Here is a 24229-nt window from a genome sequence, read left to right as displayed (position 1 = left end):
CCATTAAGTCTGGTCACACTGGATTTGAACAAATTGTCATTTCGTAAAAAAAACTGCAAATGCTGCCGAAAAAGTATAGACTATACAAGTTTTTGATACATTTCTAATTGAATTTTAAATTTAAATTTTATCTCATTATGTTCTCTTCCTTTTTCACTGCTTTTATTACTTACTTAAATTGTAAGAACAAAACGTTTAATTTTCCAAAGTTGCCATATGTAAAAAATCTTTGTCACGAATAACGATCGATTACAAGTAGGCAAGTGTTGCATGCCATGATTTAGTTGTGTGCAGTTGTGTGTCTTGGTAAGAGCTCGGTGATTTAAAAAAAATGGCACTCTCCAGGATAACGTTCACCAAATTAGCAGAAGTACAGGTAATTATCCCAGTTTATCTAACCTTTCTAAATAATAATAGTTTAATGTCTTTTAAAAATTTTACGTAACCTTAATATCATGTTTGAAATTTGAGTTATGTAATAACAACTATTTTTGGATATAATATGCCCATTTTGTAATTTTAAATGATAATCCTATTTTATAAGTGTTGCTGCTGCGATTTACTTATTGTATGTTTATTCAAAAGAAGTTATTTCGCGCTAAAGCATTCTGAATCCCGGTCGTTTGAATTCACGCATGTTCACATAATTTGCATTTAGATGTATAATAAATTCTTTGATTTGTGGAATTAGATTTTTTTGTATCATACGTGGTACTGTTTTATTTTGATACATTTTGTTAACTGTAGTATAATTCATGCATCATTAATTTCTGCACGTTAACAACGTGTATAAAACTTGGCATAAAAATCGTACCTACCTTGCTTATCCTTTACACGTGGTTCGTACGTTTTAAAATGTAAGTAATTACATAACAGTGAACGTGATCCGTTTATATTTGGATATTTCTATTATTATTTACTTTCAATATTAACTAATTGTCTAATTTATCATATAACGTAATAAATTTATTTTAAAGGTAAATAATAAAATAAATTAAAATAAAATGTCAGCTTTTGTATATACTGGGCAACATTTTTTTAACTACCCTTCCTATCAATGGTGATATTAATTAAATATAATGTATTGGTTAAATCTTAAAATTTCAGATTGTATTTAAAGGAAATAGTAAGCACTTTTTTATTATCTTAACAAAACAATTGGCAGTTACTTCTAGTAACACTGCCAAATAAATTATAGGCATTCAACTAATGATTACTTTACACAGGATGGATACTAAAAAGAGAATAGAATTCTTGTGGTCATTTTACACACACAAATAATACTTTCTTCAAGTCCCCTAACAAAATGAGCCACTCGGACGCAGTTTCAAAGACATTCTTGGTTAGAATATTCACTTAATACTGTAGTGATATAGTGAAGTCTCATGACATCATGACTTGATGCTAATACATAATACAATTTGATATACATTGTAAAATGATTTATATCTTAACCCATTATGTCCTTTTTCTTAAAATACCCTGAAATATTAAAGCAACACATAATTATGCTTATTGAACATATCCTCAATGAATGGCTATTTCCTGGGAATTGTAATACACGTTTATGCAACAATAATTTAGTAGACAGCAAAAAACATGTTGATGGTAAAAACTTAAAAAAAAAGTTCAGCGTTGTAGAAATCGTGAACCATGTGGCAATAGCCTTGAAATGATCTATGTCATTGTCACGTCGACCATATCATGTGGACCACTACGCGTGATTCTCGAACGAATGTCGAACAACGCATTTATCACGTGCATACGATATACATGTGTTAATTTAATCATCAGATATGAAAAAATATTTTACGTTAATTATTTTTTTTTATGATAAAATAATGTGATGTTAAACTGTTGATTAAAATTAAATTTTTGTGATGATATTATTTTGTTTATTTTAGACTTTATTTGCTAGAATTTTAAATTGACATCTTGTGATCATTTGTTAATACGGTTTGATATTGTTATGTGATATTAATTCAAACCGGCTTGTTATATTTATTTAATATATTTTGTTCATCTTTAAATTATTCCATAATATTATTCAACTTATTTGTATAACTGGAATAATTAACTTCCAAATCATTAATATCATAATGTTATCAATGTAGTACAAAATCTTACTATAACAAAATAATATTAGATAAAAATTCGCTTTTTTGACGAAATGTACTTTATAATATAAATCGAATTGTATAACGTATTTGCAATGAAAGTGTCTACACCAGAATTACGCTGAACAAGTAGATAACGTTTTAAATAAGTAGCACAATAAAAGAATAGCATTTATATAATGAAGTTAAATGTGATAAAACTTTTTGAAAATTTAACATGGTCACATATCTTTGTCGCAGAATATACTCAAAAAAACGATTCCAAAGCGAACGATTATTGTAAAATGTTTTATACAAGATCCCCCGCAAACACAATAAAAATGTAAAATAAATATAACATTAGTACACATAATGCAGATGTCTTTTTCCTTTTCTTTACGTTATATCTTTCTTCTCTCTCTTGTAACGAAATGTGACATTACGTGCTCTTGAAATTGGCCATCCCTTTTAACTTGTAATTAATTTAACAGGTTGTTAATAATACATATAGATACAGATTATGTAAACGTGATAGTTAAACGCGCGATGACTTTCACGATGCGTGTCCTATGTGCATTGCGTTCTAAAGATAACACAGGTCAGGTTGGCTACAGCCGGGCTCGTACCCAAATAGCCTACATTTATCTTAAACGCTTATATCAATCTCTTGTAAATTATGTAATTGACAATTTAAATGAAATAATCGAAATGTATAAATACTTATCGCATGTATTAAGTGGAAATTGCTAAGTTTGAAATTTTCTGATTTAACTACAAAGATGTAACCCTAAAAATATAATAAAACTTTTAAAACAAAAAGGTTTTGTAGAAGTAACGCTTAGTATTTTCTGTGGAACTTATTGTTAATGGAACTTGCAGACAACGGAAAAATAAAAATCACAAACAATAAAATAAAAACGGCTACGATGAAGGGGTAACTGTAAAATTTTATGAATAGTGTACTTCACGATTTTAATATACCTATTGTAACTTAAAGACAGATTACATTTTATGCTAACTTATATGGATTTTTCTATATTAAACAAAGAAATACGCATTTATGCTTTGCACTCACTTATCAAGAATGTATGTAATAATTAAAAGTGTACTGCTAGGATATGCCACGTGCATTTTTGTATGAGAACGTCATGGACGTGAATGATATTAAAAAAAGGTATATAATTACTCGAACGGTTATTAGAAACCAATAGTAGCGGACGAGCACAGTCGAGCCAGATCATGATTATTTTCGGATTTTGTCGAAGTACTACGTTTTTTTTTGCGATTTATGTTTTAGAAAAGGGACATGCAAACTCAAATATAGATTTGGAATTTCGGAGTCGTTAACTTTAATATATCATACGTTAAACACGTACTGTATAGTTTAGTTATCTATCGTTGTATGTTTGTACTTGATATAATGGTATATGTACTGTCTTTTTATTAAGTAGGTGATGTTAACGTGTTGTAGATAAGAATCCAACCAATTAACAAACCTGCTTCCATCCATATCTTAATTACACAATGCGCTTTTATACGGGTGAACGATAAACGTGTATTTTTTTTAACTAAGAGCGGACATGTTTAAAATATGTAATTTGTATCGCTTTACTTGCAAACTGCAGGTCCTGGGTTCGAATTCCGCCATTTACCAATGTGTTTTTCGATTTACATATGAACATTTATCCGACGATCTTACGGTGAAGGAAAACATCGTGATGCAACCTGCACATATCTGAGAAGAAATTCAAAGATTGTGATGTCAACCAACCAGCACTGTTCCAGCATTGTTCGCTATGGCCTAGTCACCCCTAACTTGGGGTAAGCTCCGAGCCCCTCAGTGGGGACGTATAGTGAGCTGATGATGAATGATCTATTAGAGTTCATCGTATGTAAAACAATCACACACACGGACAGTTGAATAATTGAAATAGTGTTATCCAAACTTTAACTTAAACTTTATCCAAACTTTAGCTCACAATTTCTCACGAGGAGAGGCGCAGTTTTTGATATCAGCGGCACTTGGAGTAGGGTATATTCTGGCGCGTTATGACTATATCGACGTCTGCAAGCGGTTTCAATGCTGACAACGTCTTAGGTAGTGAGTGGAAATTTCTAAACATCAAATTAGTCTCACGTGATTTTATAACGTGACATTGAAGTAAAAACGTACGTGTCTCGTATACACATTATCTTATCACAAAGTATTCGATGTGACAAGACTGTATGATACGTATAAAAATATTGAAGTTTTGGTGAGCTAAATCCATCTCAGTGATTGATTAAAGTGGTCGATTATTCATGTATGACGTCATCGGTTTGTATAACTTCGTTTTATTGAGATCGTGATCGAGATAGTAATCGCATATTAAATATCATATGGGTTAATCAACTTGTTTCCGTTCCCCGTGAGTTCCCACTACGTTGTGATTCAAATATTTCGAGATTTATGCGCATAGTTCGAATGATATCCAGAGCAACATTAAATACGTGTAATTTATAAATTAACCTTTAAATGGAAACTTTTTTGAGATCACGTTTTTAATAATATTGTGCCCCAAGAAGTAAGTGCTACAAATTTTAATTTAAGACTCCCTAGACAGTGTATGAAGTCATGATATTAAAATGATTGCATTAAATGTTCTTTAAATAAAGTGAATATGACTTCTAGTTAGTACCACGTGGTGAGTGGTAATGACCCTAGAACAACCCGGCTTGACTACAATTCGCTTTCTTGAAATTGTTATTCATGCTATTAGCAAAGGTCTGGGTTAAATTCGTAAATACCGGTTTATTTGCACGTAAGTAGTTTTGCGTCCGAATCACCATAGATCAAATATACTCTTAAGCACGTGGTCTATATTATTTTTCAATTTATTTTTAGAAGACATTGAAAAAAAAATACACACTACAAATTTAACTAGCGGCAGAAGTACGGGAAATGTCATTAAAATTATGTAATACATTGTCTCCATTTAAGTTCTTCTGAATTTTATGTTGTTAGTAGAATCTCTTACTCTTCTGTTCTTTTTTTATAAGACAAGGGGCAAACAAGTAGCGAAAACAGACATCGTCAATACCAAAAGAATCGCAGATGCATTGACGGCTTTTGAGGTGATACGCTCGCTTCTTAAAGAACTCTTATAAGTAGCGGTTTGGTAATACCGCCGAGGATAGACCGTTCTACAACGCGTTAGTACGTAGCAAAAAGTTTCCATAAAACCGTCCGTTTGGGGATTGCCAGCCATTGAGATGGTCTGCATTGTACCGAACGCGGACGGTCTGTAGGGCCGTCCTGTATAAAATATAACGTCATTTTATTACCATCTAAGAAAATACTATTTCACTTTACGTACAATTGAATATAAAACACCAACATTTATATACAATAAATTAAAATATTAGATTAAATATAATACATAAAAACTAAAATATATCATTAAAAGGTGTCCCTTTAGGCAAGGTTCCGAAGATACTGGCAGCGTTCCCCCTTTGAATGGCAAGACTTATTCTTTGTCCGAGGTAGCTGCCAGCTCTTCGGTCTCCTGTGATGTCGACTAACCTTTTTGATGTTTCCTTAAAAAGACTTTTAGCGCTAGGACCCCACGGACCAAGGGTCTCGACACCGAATGGGACAAATTCATATTCGGAGCCGAGACCCCTGTATTTGTTAGCCTTAGCCTTTTCAGCCGCTTCACAAGCCGCACCAGCTCTGTTGTTGGTTCCATGAAGATGGGATGGGGCCAGCGTGTCTGAACAGGTAGCATCCCATACCAGCACCCGACCCATCTTCCATGGAATCAAACTCATACCGTCCGGCCTCTTGCCATCGTCTCTTGCAATACCAGTTGGTTCTAGTAGACTTGGTACGTTGACGGTGGCAAGAGACCGGCGTATGATATCGTTGAGTGCTGCATGTCTTGAGAAGCGGCCTGCACTTTTTTGGCATGACAGTCCGTGATGTCCTAGAATGTCGACATCACTGCCACAGGGACATTTATGAGAAATGCAGACCGGAACCCCGAGCCGTAGACAGGTTGCGATTCGGAGCGTGTCAGGGTCAAGAAATGTTCCTGTATTTGTTGACGGGTACGCGTGAAGCCAGTAGCCGGCCTCATGCGTACCCACAGCCAAAAGCCTAGCACGCGCCGAATCTGTACTACAGCTCAAAAGATTGTCGTAAGTCAGTTTGCAGTTTAAGTCGTCCCAGCTCCTCTGTGACTTTGGAGAAACTGGAAAATTTTGACCTGGGCATGCAATTAAAAAAGCGTTTCTAGCTTCTTCCAAGCCAGCAATCTCAAAGTTTGAAGGGGGTGCCCTTAAAATTTTACTTATGAGATTTGCTGAACTATGGACAGAAGATAGAAAGGCTGGTAAAGCGACACTGGAAATTTTGCGAATCCCTAAACCACCAAAACGGATGGGTAGGGATGCTTGGGTCCAAGATTGCTCGTTCAGCTGCATATTAAGGATTGATTCTATACTAATTTTGATTAAGTCGTCTAAATGTGTCAAAAGATCTGGATGATTCCAAAAAGAGCAGCAACGGAGCACATAAGTAAGTTTCGGCACGAAAAGGCAGAATTTTAAGATGCAAAGTGCATAATGTGGACTAATTTCAAGGAGACGGTCAGCGGCTGTTTTAAATTTAGCAATTGAATTATTAATATATTCAGAAAAAGAATCATCAAAAATTGGAGAACCTAAAAGGTAAAGGCAATCACTGTTAACTATTTTAATATTTGGAGCAAAAATATTAAATTTTTGTTTTACGTCATTTAAATTTAAGTTGGAGTTATTTATAAAAAGTTCGCATTTGCTAAAATTTAGCTCCAAACCAATGGCTTCAAAATTATTTTTGATTAAAAAAAGGTCCGAAAACACAGTATTACCAACATTAGTATACCAACATTACATTATTTGTTACTTATCGTATGTTTGTATGTTTATCGTTCACAGCCAGTCAATGGAAAACTTCCATGACGGTTAACAAGCAAAACTTTCATCGTGAATGAATTTGGTTATGAAGTTATAATAGTTATGCAACAACTTGTTAACATATATTATATGTATCCGGCTATGTTTGATTTTATACGATTAAGAAATTTCAATATATCACAGAATAGTCGTAAACAGCGTGATTCCATTACTTATCTTCTGAACATGATTACTACAGTTTTAGGGTATCAATCTGTTGGATTTTGCAATAGTAATTTTGCCTAGCAACAGGACAACGAAGATGATTCATCTATTATACTTTTCGATTACTGTAGTTCAGGTTAAACTACTTTTTTTTTAAATAAATTAATATATAACGTTATAAAGTTTTCACAAACCTACTTGAATATTTGTTTTTTCACTCACGTCGTTGTTACGCAAGCGTTGCTGAAGGTTATTCTTATTTCAATGTCGCGGAAATTTGGCGCCTCTTTCGCAGACTACGCGTGACGTCGAAGTTCAGAAAAATTTAAGGCCCGGGGTGAATTAAAGTCTATTGGAATAGTTGCCGGTCGCTTTTATTCGCGGACGTCTTAGTTACGATGCAATTGTAGTCGAGTTTCGGTTAAAATTATGTTTCAAGGTCATTGATATTTGAGCGTGTTATGCAATATTCGCAAACTATGGACACTTTGTCGTATGAAGATTAAGTTACATAATTAACACTTCACATTGTTTCGCTCGTTGTGTACTGCCAAGGTGTATCTTTTAAAAATTGGCACACACATTGACCACGTAACAGAAATGGATTACCAATGACTGAACCGCTTTTTGCATAATTATATAATTTAATTAAATAATCTTACTACTTCTTAAATTAACTTTTTTGGGCAATCACTTAAGGTTGCGATTCTTCTGTCAAATGTCGTCAAATAATCGACCATATTGCTTAAGCGATGAAACGGAAAATAAAGAACTTTGATCGCTCACTAAAAAACTGCGGTAGGAAATTTACTAAACAATCGAAGGTCGACCTCAAAACATATGTAATACTCCAATCAAACCGTTTCCATCACTTCGGAATTCCAATTATCATATGTTCTTGGTAGAATTTTACATCAACGATTTCCCCATTATTTAATTCATTATATTAAGACCTTCAAATTCATGGCGCGACAATCATCTACGCTTATAACTTTTTGTTCTCTGTTATTGAATACGGTATTTAGCCTTAAGAATAAGCAAAACCTCCAGTGAGGTACTTCATCAGAGGCTGTTTATTTGAAAATAAATGTAAATTGAGATCATTAATGTTTGCTGTTTCCTTAAACAAGGCCTATTTCCTTAAGCTGACTTTGATCTCGACATAAAGCATTGCCGACATTATCAAGGCTAACTTAACTAAACAATTTAATATAATTTGTCAAAAGAATTATAGTTTGACAAATTGGTTATTATTGTAACGCTTTGTTATTTATTATTATTACCTCAAATCCTTTAAACTTTCGTGAACCTTTGGCAATTCGTGATTTGTAAGAAAATCGATAGTGAAATTTCTAGGTCATTAGAAAGGGAATAAAGATTTATTTTGTAGGAGGAAAAAATAAAAATCTGAACTGAAAATATTTCGATAGTATAGTTTTCAAGCATATTTGCACAAGTTCTTTGGTTTTTTTGTACTCTGTTTCTTAATGTAAAACTTCGCTTGTTTTTTCATAATGTACTATTATTACAAACTATTTGTCCTTACATTATTTTATTATAGCATTTGTACAACCACAAGTATTAATTGTGGTTTAATTCTATAGTTATTTGCGAAGACTTCTTGAATGTTACAACGTAGAATGATCAAGAAAAGTGTATACAATATGTATGCAAGTATAAAAGCTCAGCTAAAAATAACAAGTTTCAAAACGGCATTGCGTTTGGCGATTGAGTTGAAACGATTGTGATGTTACTACCTTACTTATTAATAAATGCGAATGTTTAAATCGATGGATGGATATTTGTTTGAAGGTAACTCCGAAACGGCTCATCGGATCTTGATGAATTTTGGCACAGATGTAGGACATAGTCTGCAAGAACGCCGGACGGAGTCGCCGGCGTTCAGTTAGTATTTATATAAAGTTATATGCTTATATGAATTCATTATTTTAATCTATATTAAGTATAACTGCTTATAGTAGATATTACGTTGTAAAAGTTTCATTGTAAATTAATGCTAATATTAAATCCAAAGTACTGTAGACTGTTACTAAAAATATTGGACTTTTTCCTTAAAAAAAATCATTTAATAATTTTATATCGATAATATATTTCCATATAAAATAACATTTACATTAGAAAATGATACAGCTGATGTCTAATATACATAGTTGTCTTATTTCTTCAAGGAAACAATTTTGTTAAGGTTTAAAGTGACGTCACGGCCCACAAACAACCTTTACGACGGACAGGTTCATGAATCACAAAAATCCCCGTTTCAACAGTAATAAAATAATTACTTTATTAAATTATCAAGTATATATACATTTCATGTTAACTTTTGTAAATTAAACTTTTAATGGAACGTACATTACGAATTCTATCCGAAAAGATGGCAACCCAACGTTTACCTATTACTCTTTTCCTTAAAATAGCTTCCTTCTAACCTATTCATAAGATGCTTAATATTAAAAAAAATATGGTTTGATAACTGTTGCTAACAAATCAACTCTATCTGCCGCCCAGACGGAAGAATCTTAGTGTTTCCCTCTGTGAATGTAGATATAAAGAGTTTGGCCGTAAAAGTCAACGGTATAGGTCAACGGACGATTCGTGTTGATTATATAAGTCGCCAGTAGGTTTTTTAGTCTGAGCCGTTTGCGAATTTAAAAGTAAAAATGAGTATAAGGTTTTATGTATTTTATTCTTGTTTATTAATTTAAGTTAGTACTTTAGATCTAAAATAAATAATTTAAAAAAAATTCTGTGTGGATCAAATTATTTTTTATGTTTTATAACCTATTCAACTAACTAACTAGGGTGACGCAGTGACCCAAAGTGGGCCTTGGCCTCCGACAACAAAAGTCTCCACTTTCTTCGATCCCGCGCCGTCCCGACCCAATCTCGGACCTGTAGGTCCCGAAGATCTCTATCTACCTCATCCATCCAGCGATATCTGGGACGGCCAACTGGACGCCGACCACTCGGTCGTCCCATATATGCGCGTTTGACACCACGAACATCATCCATTCTTTAACCTATTCGAACATTCGAACCTATTCAACTGATTTTTATTAAATCTTTAAGGCAAGATTTGTTCTATCAAGATCTTATCTAAATAATCCTTAATAAGGTTATAATACATTAGGAAGTTTTCAAGGCTTACTTGAGCCTACACATTTCGAAACTGGTTCTTTTTTTTTATAAACATTAATAATGATTAGTCTTCATTCGTTCACTCGAATCATTGTTGCCAGCCAGTGTTTCTTCGATGGATTTTTTACTAAGGTTTTTTTTACTATGCACAATGCAGTTAATCCTTTACTATTAACGACTTCTTATATTTTTTTCTCGTTACAACAATTTTTATTGCCAGCTAATTTTGTTTATGGTACTGAGCACAATTCTAGCTACAATTTTGTACACATATATTACCAAACGTCTCATAAATAATATAAATAGGACTTAGAAAAAGTTATAAAATAATCCGATAGTTGTTTAATGACGTCACTATGGCAAGTTTAGAGAAGTAACGATCTTTAAAAGAAATATATTGTTCATTGTTTAAGTGTGTTATACATTATAATGTTCAATATACAATTTTTTGTATATTGAACAAATTTTTTGTGTAATGCTGGTTTTCTTTACACCTTTTTATTTGCCAAAGTTAATGATTTTTAAAGATAAAAATACGCTGAATGCTTCGGTAATAATAACGAAGTAACGGTCCGAGGCCAGGCTCTTGAGGGAGCCCTCGAGCCTAGTTACTCTTAAACGAGGTTTAGGCTCAGCGCCATCTGCGCCCGGCTACCTCAAGCCCGGTGAAACTGTAAATGCCTCTTCAAGGCAAACAGTGACTACTCAGTCACAAAAAAAAAAACGCTGAATGGTGGAATGACGACGCTAAATAGGTCGAATACTCCGTGACCCACTTACCTATATACAAGTAAAACGAAGCCTCAGCTGTATTCAGTATTTTTAAAAGGTTTGAGTGTCTCATTAACCTAATTACAATCCACTACACCCTTGCTGTTTGTACGGACATTCTAAAGGTGAATATACACTAGAGCATTTTAACAAGCATTTCTATGTAATGTAACGTTTTAACGAATGATATGATACAGGTAAAAGCATAGTTTCCAAAGCACGTCTGCTTCGTGAAAGGCTGATACACAACAACATATCATAGAGCGGCTCGTTGTTTTGTTACAAGTAAATTCTCTAGTCTATACCCACCTTTAGAGTGCGATTACTTGCTAGAGTACTATGTCGTCATTAAATTGAAGCATTCAATAATGATTGTTGTAATTCAGAATCAATGAATTGTTTAGACACGAAAGATGATATTGGCAAACGATGTCAATTATGTTGGTGGTAGGTTAGGCCAATAGGCCAATAGTTTAGTTGCCTTTATGACCTTGTGTGATTACAATCGCTGATTGAAACGTACACTGTTACATTGTTGCGACGTCGCAGTATTTGAGTTTATTTAATTTTATCATTTATTAAATACTTAGTTTTATTCAACTGAAGTTAAAGTTTAATAGAATGTTTTTTTATTTATTCTTAAGTGGTAGACTTTTTGACACTTCATAGCATTTAGCTATCATAAAGTTGGTGTGGTTATTGAGTTATACTTAATCATATTTCTAATGTAATGAAATGTAAGTTTTTACTAATATTATAATTAAATCTGAAAGTTAAAATGGATAGATGGATGTTATTACGTATCTCCAGAACAGCTGAAGGTATCACTCTGAAATTTGGTATCGATATAGATCAAAGTCTGGCAGAATCTAAGACTACTAATTAAGTTTTTTTTAAATTCCGCGCTAACGGAGTCGCAGGCGATAGCAAGTATTGTAACAAAGCTAAGATTTTAGTCATAAATGAGTAGACTATTAAACATGTAGCAAGTTTGATTTAAAGTAAATACAAATAAATTTGTCTATGATGTTAACACATTAGGTGCCACTAGCTGAACGAGTTCACTTTAGTACGAAAAATCTTAGTATCATTTTACGTGTTAACTACCACATATCACGAACACAAAATACCACGACCACACAGAAGACAGTCGTGAAGTGGAGACAATTCCGTGTTTCGTCTGATGAGTGTGAGTGTCGGAGGCCTAATTATAGTCCAGGTTCCATTCCTATCTCTTTCTGTTGCGTCTCCTTCTCTGTCGATAGGCAGCGGTCGCTTCGCTTTTTAGGCATATTCAGATGGCCGCTTGCTCGTTTGCCACTATATGATATAAAAAAAACTTATGTAGTGTATGGAATAGGGAACCGTCAAGTCCCCTTACCAAAGAAACGAAGGTCACATTTGCTAAAAATATCCATTAAAAAATATCCATTAACAAACTTTATATACGTATAAGCTGGTAGTATTATAGGTCTAACCCTGTTCTGGCACGTACTCATAAGTTCAAGTATGACCTGTTCTTATGTAAAGTGTTTAAAATATTTTTGGATCGATCACAAGGATTTATATTGATTTCGACAGTTATTTGAAAACAGTATATAGTACAGAATACAGTACGTAATATATAAAGTTTGTAATAAATTCGCGTAGAGATAAGTATATATAGAATTATTTACAATGAGTGTAAAGAGGTCGGCGCAAACATCATCGTAATCTTATATAATAACGCCCGATCACCTTGCGTCGACCTTCTCCGACATAGAAATTTATTCAGGGTAGAATTTTGCAATTGAAAATCGGAAAATATATTACTATTTATTCGAAAACGTATTTTACACGTACATTTTTATTATTTAATCGTGGCTAGACAGTGTTCTTTGTTTATTATATTTATTTTACTTTCGTTGCGCCTCAATATTGGTTAGTTTGGTTAGTATAGGAAATAACATAACATTTTAGTAATTTGAATTTTTGGCTTTGTGGCGTAGTATTTGAATTTGCTCCTTATATCGTAGCTAGTCAAGTTTAATACGTATTTTCCATTTTTACAGAATAAATTAAGCACTACTTACAACGATTACAAACGTCACGTAAATAAAGTAATCGTTGTTAAATAAAAAAAGTAAGGTTTTCATTCTAGAATATTCCCTGACAATGTATAATTAGGAAGTTTTTAAATCATATCATGCATTGATGATTACATGTAAAGTTAATTTCTTTAAAAATGTAATGTACCTCATACCTTGTTTTTAAAATTATAAATAAAGAAAATAAAGAAATCCGCACCCCAGGTCCCTGACCTTGCCTATGTTAGGGGAACGAGAGGGCGGCATAGCGCCGCCCAATAAAAAAAAAAAAAATAAAAAAAAAAAATGTACCTCATACCGAAGTTCGGTATGCGAACATTACAATCTAAATAAATAGGAATTATCATTAAGGTTATAAGAAACGTTGGTGTAATAAAGTGACAAACGCTAACGACCTTACCCAGAAATCTCTAATTACCAATTCTACGTAGTGACACAATAGCTGACCGGGTTAACGTAACACAGTTCATTTTTACTTACAAAATCGTTATCTGTATATTTATTTGTCAAAGACTGGTTACTTTGCCTACTTTGTAAAGTACCTATTTGCATATAATTATTAAATGGATACGTTTATATCATCCATTTCAGTTAAGTACCTAAATACTGATGTGTTTATTTGTTACAGAAAATATACCCGACAGCGACTATCCTGCTAAGGAACTTAAGCGCCGAACAAACAAATCTAAAGAATGTACTACAGGAGAAAATTCCCAAAGAACAAGAAAAAATCCGCGAATTCCGCAAACAGCATGGATCTTCTAAAGTTGGAGAAGTTACCGTTGACATGGTTAGTAGCATTATTATAACGTATTAAGTATATGAATTAAATCAGATGGAAATTTGGATTTATTCAGTAGCCAATAATGGCTAACATTATTAAAAAGCAGTCATAATATTAAAGTTATTGTATTAAAGAAATTTATAATCTTACTATAGACGACTTGCGCGAGTATTGCAAGTCAAAATATTGCCACAAAATTTTATAATATACAATTACGATTTGATTGTTAAAGGAAACACGAGTGTTGAAGTTTACGATATGCTTATTTTATATGCCACATGTGGTTGATAACGAGCGCAAAGTTCTAAATACGTGTTTTATTCGCAATGGTATTAAAATGTGTAATTTCTGTTACTGGTCTGAATATTGTAATTTTGTGATGTCTTGTTATACATTTTTTAGGTTTTCGTGTCTGTAGTCTTAACTAATTCAGAGCCATGCGTGTTATGAGAAATAGAACCGACTGTTTGCTAATACATTTTTGAAGTCATCAAGTAAATGACTGATTTGTTCCATGTTACAGATGTACGGTGGCATGCGTGGTATCAAAGGTCTAGTTTGGGAAACATCTGTCCTCGATCCCGACGAGGGCATTAGATTTAGAGGAATGTCTATCCCGGAATGCCAACAGAAGTTGCCCAAGGCTAAAGGGGGAGATGAACCCCTGCCCGAGGGTTTGTTCTGGCTCCTAGTCACCGGAGATATACCGACCGAAGCTCAAGTTAACGCAATCTCCAAGGAATGGGCACGCAGGTATGCACAGATAAATCATAAACTTCTAGATTATTACGTTTAGACCATAATAGTGGCCACCTACATACATGGGTCAACTCGGTTAAGTATCAGTTATGAAAATCGTGTTGTTTATTAAAAACAATTTTCAACTTTGTGCACGTTAAAGTACAATCACGAACAATTGTGCAATTGTTCAATTATACTTAAAATAGCGCAAATGAAAAAATCATTCTCGTGATGGAAAAGATTCCTGTAATTCAGAAATAATGACACCAGTATGACTTATACATGTTTTAACTTTGTTGTTGTAGAGCCGAGCTGCCAGCTCATGTTGTCACCATGTTGAACAACATGCCCAGCAAATTGCACCCCATGTCGCAGTTCTCAGCTGCAGTGACAGCCCTGAACAGCGAGTCTACCTTTGCGAAAGCTTACTCTGAGGGTGTACACAAATCCAAGTATTGGGAGGTAAGTTGTCGCTGTATAAATCCGATATGAAAAGTGGGACTCTTAAAAAATATAACGTTGCTTAGGTCGAAATTATTTCACTCTGATAAAAGTATAAAAAATATCTCAAGGTTTTTTATTAGTAACGTGTTTATCCACAATCATATTTTTTTACACATAAAGGCATTAAATAATATGTTTATTAAAACATTGTTACCTTGACTGTACATTTAACAAGCTCCACTTTATATTACGTAATACTCGTGTATGGCTTCAGTACTAAGGTGATGTACTTTGAGAAATTTAACTATGACTTGACATAAAAGGTTTCGCATATTTTTATAGAAATATCGACATTTTATTGAATTAAATCTATAATACACCAGAACACGTTGCCTGATATGAAAATAACATTTTTCTGGACCTCCATATTTGACAATTATCTAGTTTTTTTTAGCCTAAACTTGTATTAAAAAGTGAGCTGACATTCGTTTCGTATTCTTACTTAGAGTTTAATGCTTGCATTATGCCAGTATTGTATGTTATTAGCGATGGTATACAACTGGCATGATGCATTACTAACTGGTGCCAGTGAGGTAAAACATATATTTTTTTTTATATATTTTTTTTATTTTCCAATTCACAGTACGTATATGAAGATTCGATGAACTTGATTGCGAAGTTGCCCGTGATTGCTGCAACTATATATCGTAATACATACCGCGATGGCAAAGGTATAGGCGCTATTGATGACAACAAGGACTGGTCCGCCAACTACTGCACCATGCTCGGCTTTGATGACCCACAGTTCAGTGAACTGATGAGACTCTACCTCACCATTCACAGGTCAGTATTTAGGATATGCAACATACTCGTAGATTACGTCGCTTTCTGTGTAGTAGCAAATAAGACAGATACTACTTTAGAAACATCCGCACTCTATCTAGAAAAAACTAGAGATAATAAGTGATAATTATCACAGCAGTGGGATTTCACGGTAGCTGTAACAGAAAGATTTACTCACACAATGCAAATAATCATCATAATGCGGGGTCTTACATAAGATTGCGGCCTGAAAACTTATTGTTGTACTGTTTTACATTTGATAATTTATACGTCACGCCATAGTGACACCACTCATGTGGATTCTTAATAACAACTTAATAAATTGTGTAAATTTTTGTACTAACTGCTAGTGGCTTTGCGTATTTTTTACACTTAAAATACCTATCTGAAAATCTAAAATGAAACCTTCAATGTCTTATGTCTTGATAAAGATTGCTAAAATTGTGAGATGTAAAAATGTAAGGTCTAGATAAACTTGTAAAGAGAAATGCGGTAGCCTAATGTTAAGTTTTCTTTTCATTGATTAAAAAAAACAACGTGAATACAAAAGGTGGAAATACCGTATGTGAGTTTAGGAGGTAGGTGATGAAAAATATCAAATTTAATCATAAATAAAGTTGTATTAACTTAAAAATACCGCTGGCGATAATTCTACAATAAAGTAAATGTAAAAATTGACGTCATACGGATTAAATTTCGTCGACAGTTCAAATATAAAAAATGTTGACTTAGATATGCGCAAGGCGATGTAACGTTTCGTATTTCAACCAGTTTTCATTCTATTAATTAAACTTCATTCATATATCTTATTACATTTTAAAACTACAAAGATTCAACTTGTGGCGACATGAATTTCCACCAACGAAACATCTGAACAAAAAACATGTTCTCTGTTTTGTGAAAAAGAATGAAAGAGATGAAATTTTTTGTAAATGTTTCATCAGTGAACATCCACAGTAAGATTGCGTAATTAAAGATGTTAGTTGTCATTTAACATATCTTAGTGTCTTAATTAAAAATGTTCGTGAAGCTCAGAATAAATTGACACGGAACTAAAACGAAGGAATAGACGTTTGTAAACGATTTTTCTCAACATTACAATTATTTTGATAACCTTTTTTTGATTACAACTCAATTGATGTAATGGAAATATTATCCAAGTAATGTTTTCTGTTTTTTTTTCTTGTTCGACCTTGAACTATAGTGTCAAAGTCAATACTCAAAAGTTAATCTTAAATCAAAATGTCAAAAATATAGTGTAAGCAATTATTATTATTTATTTATTTATTTATAATACAATGTTAACCTAAAATCCAACTATGTCCCACAAAATTATTTAAAATAATTTGACTGTAGGATCAAAAAAATAATTTAAATTTAAATTAATATTTAAAATAAAAGTAAGTAAGTTAAGAATTAATTAATTAGTTTTATATAGTCAAATAAAAACATAATTTTTAAGGTTCTTCAAAAATATCCTATCAAAGTTTATTTTATTTTACTGGCGATTTATTCAACTATTTGTATTCTATTTGCGATTTGTTTAATGCGAAAATTTTCCATTACTTTGCATTTCAGCTTTCATTTTATTATGTCATGTTGCGAGTTTTTCTTTTATATGTAATCTTACCTTTAACTCCTTATCACAATGTAACGAATCTCCCTGACAGCCGAATGAAAGCGGCTTATTATTGCTAGATATATCGTTGCTAGCTTTATCCATCATATCAATTGATTTCAGTTTTATCACATTATTTCTAGAATTCTCTTATGTAATTTCATATCTGAAATTTATTATTTTCGATCATTAACATCCATGGGAAAAAAATAACCGTATAATATTTTAATAATTTTTGTGCTAATATAAATGTTTAACCATTTTTCAAATAATATTTAAAAAAAAAAAACAAAATCGCTTGCGATAACCCTTATTTAAAATTAAGGTTAAATTTGTGAAATCGAAATCATTTCATGAAAAAATTTCATCAGACATATTTTTAATTTATAGAAAAAGCAATATTTAAATAAATATTTACTTGCGTTAAAATTGTTTAATTGCAAAGCAGCATTATGCATGGCGATTTTACAATTCGTATAATTTCATGTTTGTCTTGTATGGTTTTGTATGGGAAGTATATTAAATTCGATTTTACCTTTGTCTACAGTGACCATGAAGGAGGCAATGTTTCAGCGCACACAACACACTTGGTGGGATCTGCTCTCAGTGACCCCTATCTATCCTTCGCCGCGGGTCTCAACGGTCTCGCCGGACCTCTGCACGGATTGGCTAACCAAGAAGTTAGTAACATTGTTAAATACCCAGTTTAAATTATTTCCAATGCAGTGTGTGGGTTTATATTATTATTCCAGTTATAATCCAGCGTCTGACTGGATTTATGTATAACAGGCAAGTGTCATTAACTTGCCTGGCAACTTCACATTCATAAGACAAATTGATTAATTTTAATGAATATGTTAACTTGAGTCAATTTAACTAACAATTTAATAAATAATTGCTCTAAAAATATACATAATTAATATTTTTATCAACACCGAAAACCGGTGTAATTCATTAAAAAAAAATTTAAAAAAACTTGTTGAGTAGATTATTTCTACTATGCACAGCTCAACCATTTCCTTGTCCTTTTAGGTACTTATATGGTTGGAAAAGCTGCGTAAACAAGTCGGTGACAACTTTACTGAGGAACAACTTAAGGAGTTCATCTGGAAGACACTCAAATCGGGACAAGTTGTCCCCGGTTACGGTCACGCTGTTCTCAGGAAGACCGATCCCAGGTAAAATGTTGCATCAGTTTGGTATAATGGTATTCAAACTTTATGGCGGCTCGCGATTTCTGCCTACTGATCTTGTAGCTAAGCACAAATTGCCTAATAAAGATAATGCAGACAATATTAAGTAATATTATTAATCAAATAATAGATGTAATGATAATTTGTTCGTAAATTATTTGTTATTTAACAATAAAATACAATTTAGTTTAATTCGACCAGAATGTTAGACAAAAATAAATACAGTCAAAACCGTTTATAGCGACATCGTTTAGAACAACATACCGGTTAAATTGACCAAAATCAAAGGTCCTGGCGAATGTTATTACATATCTTTCCTATTAATACCTGTCACCGGTTGTTACAACTATCGGTTTTTACGACTCAATATGAGTAGTCCCTTCGATGTCGTTATAACAGATTTTGACTGTATCGTTTATTACAAATATTATTCAGAAAGTAAACTTTCTATAAACTAAATCTAACTAGAATATCCTGACAGTGTAATATTTCTAAAATGTATGTAACGAAATGGTTTTCCAAACAAGATTGTAATACTTTGAGTTAGAAAGAAAAAATATTGTCACATATCACCTGATGTAACAAATTTACAGATACACTTGCCAACGTGAATTCGCTCTGAAGCATTTGCCCAATGATCCACTCTTCAAGCTGGTGGCCGCTGTGTACAAAGTTGTGCCTCCCATCCTAACCGAGCTCGGCAAGGTCAAGAACCCATGGCCCAATGTTGACTCGCACTCTGGTGTACTATTACAGGTAAATTTTATTATCTTAATATATATAAATCTCGTGTCACAATGTTTGTCCTCAATGGACTCCTAAATCACTTAACCGATTATAATAAAATTAGCACACCATGTGCAGTTCGATCCAACTTGAGAGATAGGATAGTTTAAATCTCAAATTATAGTCGCAATTTTAATTTATTGCTAATTATTTGTCTGTTATTATTTGACAGTCACAATGATCTGTTAACTCCAAATGATTCTAACAGATGTCGATACCTTTCGACTGGGTTGAGTAAGTAATCAATAGATGGCGCTGCTATGGTAAATCTACGAATGTTTCATATAAGCTTATTAACTGCACGCGGACGGAGTCGCGGGCGACAGCTAATTTTCTATATAAATTGGTGCATTTTTGTATTAAAAAATATAACTCTATATATATAAAAGAAAGTCGTTTTAGTTACACTATTTATAACTCAAGATCGGTTGAACTGATTTGACTGAAAATTGGTGGGCAGGTAGCTTAGAACCAGGAAAAGTACATAGGATAATTTTTACCCCGTTTTCTATTTTTTGTTCCGCGCGGACGGAGTCGCGGGTAAAAGCTAGTATATATATAGTCAGAAAGTCGTGTTAGTTACACTATTTATAACTCAAGATCGGTCGAACTGATTTAGCTGAAAATTGATGGGGAGGTAGAACTAGGAGACGGACATAGGAACTTTTTTATCTTGTGTGCATTTTTTTTATTCCGCGCTGATGGAGTCGCGGGTAAAAGCTAGTATATTATAAAAAAATGTATTTTTTACAGTATTATGGTCTGAAGGAGATGAACTACTACACCGTTATGTTTGGTGTATCTCGTGCTCTGGGAGTATTAGCTCAGCTCATCTGGTCCAGGGCTCTCGGCTTCCCAATCGAGCGGCCCAAGTCTTTCAGCACCGAACTGCTCATGAAACAGTTCGGCAAGTAAATACAACGATAAATGTAAGCTTCCACTGTTGCTAAACTTGTATTGATACATCCCATTCTAATTGAAGAGACTACATTTACAAGTCACTGCAGTGGAATACCACTATTATTATTCACCTATTCACTTAATAATGTAGTGAACGTTTTTGAGAAGCATGCCATGGATACAGACAAATTTTGAATTTTTTTTTGTATAATTAAATAAATTTGTGAGTTTTAACGTTTTAATTTAATGACGCATGTAATAGTTTATTCGAATGTTAAATCAATTTATATATTTGGTATTGTATATTTGTTCAGTCAATTCATTACATTTTTTTTTTAATATCTATATATATTTTATATAATTAATTCTATAATTTGACACTACTTTCTTCTCTCTTGTGTTCTCCACTATCTTTGTTACTATCTATATTTAATCTATTATTATTATTTAATTTTTATTTGAATAATGTATTAAATTATTATATATGTATTGTAATTAAAATATTTTAGGATAATTATTCGTAAATTTGTGGTATTTAATTAATTTAAAAAATAAATTTCAGTGAATTAAATCATCAAATTATTATTTATTAATATTTACAATTTAATGATAAAAATGTAATGAATTCGATGATATTAATGATTTTTTTGAATTTTATACATTTTGAATGTAATTTAATATTTGGCTGTACACATTCTCGACGACATGCGGACATAAAACATTTTTTTTTTCGTTTTAGATATATTTATTTATTCCTGTGTTTTAACGCCATTTTAAAGTTTTTCAATGACGATGCGATTTTAATAGATGTAATTTAAATACAGTTCGTTTCACACACACAACCAAATGTAGCCAGTTTTTTTTTAGTATTAAGATTAAATGATGCATTTTTTTATTTGACTTTATTTTTTTAAACCTGTTTAGTACTTACTTGTATATTTTATGAAAGTTAAAAAATTATGTTGCGTAATAAAATTTAGTGGAACTGAGGCCTAAATTGACTTATGGTCGTGTGAATCAACTGTTGTTAGTTAATACCATTTCTATTGTGACAGGGCACTTAATGTAGGATTAAACTTAATTATGAGTGGATATTAAAGTTGCCGTAAGCCATGAGTATGGTAGAGTTCAATACAAATGTGAAATTATAATTTATACATGTCACTAATAGACAATGTCACTAATAGACTATGTCACTAACTGACAATGTTACTAACTGACAATGTCACTAACTGACAATGTCTGTTATTACAGCTTTATAAATGTAAAGTTTTGATGTGTTTTTAATTTTCAGATTTTATTTGAATTGAACTATACTATTTCTAATAATAGTGTGCATTAGCATACTTCATTCATCCTTAGTTGCTAGTTTAATTTATTTTACGCCCTGTAGCCTAAAAGATTTTAAATAGGTTTACGATTTTTCATTAGATCCAAAGGTTTAGGTAAATTGTCATTTAATATTTGAATGTATAACTTGGTATTTGATTGTATTTTATTAATTTATTTTGAAATCCTGCGAAGCATTCGATAATTGTAACGATGTGGCGTTCAAATAAATTGACAATATTAAAAATAAATTGGTGTAGCATTAATGGAATGTGTTTTTTATTATACCCTCACCCCCCCTCCATAGAATTGGTAAGTACTACATCTTACTTAATATTATAAATGCGAATGTTTAGATGTTTGAAGGTATCTCCAAAACGGCTCAATAGATCTTGATGAAATTTGGCACAGATGTAGAACATAGTCTGTAAGGACACATAGGATAATTATTAATTTTTTTTTTATTTTCGCGTGGACGGAGTCGCGGGATACAGCTATTATAAAATGGAAAGTATAACTTATTTAACACTTCACTGTAAGAAGTTTGAGACTATTGTAAGTTTAAATTCAGTAGCACAAATATGTATACACTAGCTGTCGCCTGTTGTAAAAAAAAAACTTAATAAGTAGCCTACGTGATCTTCCAGTCTATGTTCTACAACTGTGCAAAATTTCATTAAGATCCGTTGAGACATTCCGAGAGATACCTTCTAACATCCATCCATCTAAACATTCGCATTTATTATCTATTTTATCTATTTTGTATCTAAATTTCCGCATCTATAACACGAAAGCGTATATAATTTTTTAGATCTTTCTAGATGTATACATATTTATGTATATAATTAATAAATAGGCAATAAAGGAATGATATTATAATTTTCTATTTTAAATGTTTATTAAAAATAATAACATTGATAACAAAATTTAATCTTTTGCAAACCTGTATTGGTAACAAAAATAGAAACAAAACATTACTTTAAAAAAAAATTAAATAAAAAACAAAAATTGAAAAAAATATATTTAGACCAGGGATCCCCAAACTATTTTGGACAAGTTACCCCCCTTTTCCAAAATGAACCTTACCACAGACCCCCCACGGCCAAATTATCTACTTTTAAGATCGATTATTGTTATTATTTTTTATTTCATTCTGACTTAGGTCAATAGAAGAAGACAGAGTGACAATTAGCAATGCTTTAAGTTCGATATCGACTCCAAGGGGTCGATATTGACCCCTTTGGGAATTCCTACTCTAGATTATAATTGTATATTTATCGGTTTCCATTGTCAAAGCATTCATACAATTTATTTTTTTCAAAGACATTTTTGAATATTTCTTCTGGAATCACATGATTTCTAAATAATAGACAAGAACAGCATGTTTCAGAAATTATTGACATTACATTAGTAGGCGAGACTCTGGGGGTCTAGTATAAATATTAGTGACAAGCACCATCGAATCGTCACCGACAAAAGTATTAAAATTTATATTAGGGCGTAAAGTACACCAAAAATTTAATACTAATTTTGACAAAATTGACGTTGACGATACGAAGGCGCTTGTCGCAAATTTTCGTGCTGAGGATCTTACAACTTAAATTTCAAGTGTCGTAACATTTAATCTTTTAGGAAAGAAAATTGCAGGCAATATTGTTTTAACACAGGTGTTATGACAGTGAAAACTCAACGCTACACTAACTGGTTAAAAGACAAGAATCGTATTTCACTAGATGATAGTTAACTATCCCTATCGAAACTACCAATTTTCGTTGAAAGGATTCAAGGAAAGTTAGAACTATAGATGTATGGATGCGATAAAGTTACAGAAAGAACAATATCTGGTAAGTTCATGGTAATTTATATAAATCATGTATCTGACCGTGGATTTCGAAACATACGAAAGCATATAGTTATCTATAAAGAAACTAAGATATTTAAAAAAAAATTAAGCCAATACTTTAAGATTAATAAAACCTCGTGTGCCAACCCCACATAAGCGGGAAAAAGGCCAGAGAAATTATGATTTCTTCAATGGAAGTCGACGGTGAAGTGAATTTTAAAGCAAGAGACGTTATGATAACGACTAACGTTTATTGATGCAGATTAATATCAAGATTTTACTTAGTTCGAATACTCCTACTTTATATACTATTATTTTTATTACTTTTACGTAGTTCAGTAGAAGAATAATCAAACTTCGGTATAACTAAGTACATAATTTCAATGAGCATTTACCTAATGGCATATACATTTTATGTGGTTAACAAAATTTTACACTGGGAAACAACGAACCCACTATTTACAAAAAAGACATAATGAAAATAAATCCAATTAGT

The 24229-nt window shown here is 32.3% G+C and overlaps 1 protein-coding gene across 1 annotated transcript; it reads left to right on the top strand.

The window, feature by feature from the left end:
- The first annotated feature begins 255 nt into the window (after positions 1–255).
- On the top strand, positions 256–20809 carry LOC106717049 (probable citrate synthase 2, mitochondrial). Its single transcript, XM_045686011.1, has 9 exons — positions 256–376; positions 13881–14042; positions 14560–14789; positions 15083–15239; positions 15865–16064; positions 18230–18362; positions 18715–18860; positions 19469–19631; positions 20415–20809. Exons 1-9 carry the CDS (start codon positions 332–334, stop codon positions 20574–20576), a joined length of 1398 nt encoding a protein of 465 aa, XP_045541967.1. The 5' UTR covers positions 256–331; the 3' UTR covers positions 20577–20809.
- Positions 20810–24229: the final 3420 nt, after the last annotated feature.

The sequence above is a fragment of the Papilio machaon genome, chromosome Z, assembly GCF_912999745.1.
Source record: "Papilio machaon chromosome Z, ilPapMach1.1, whole genome shotgun sequence".
Taxonomy (NCBI): Eukaryota; Metazoa; Arthropoda; class Insecta; order Lepidoptera; family Papilionidae; genus Papilio; species Papilio machaon.
Note: the sequence above shows the minus strand (reverse complement) of the source record. Positions and strands in the feature narration are given on the sequence as shown.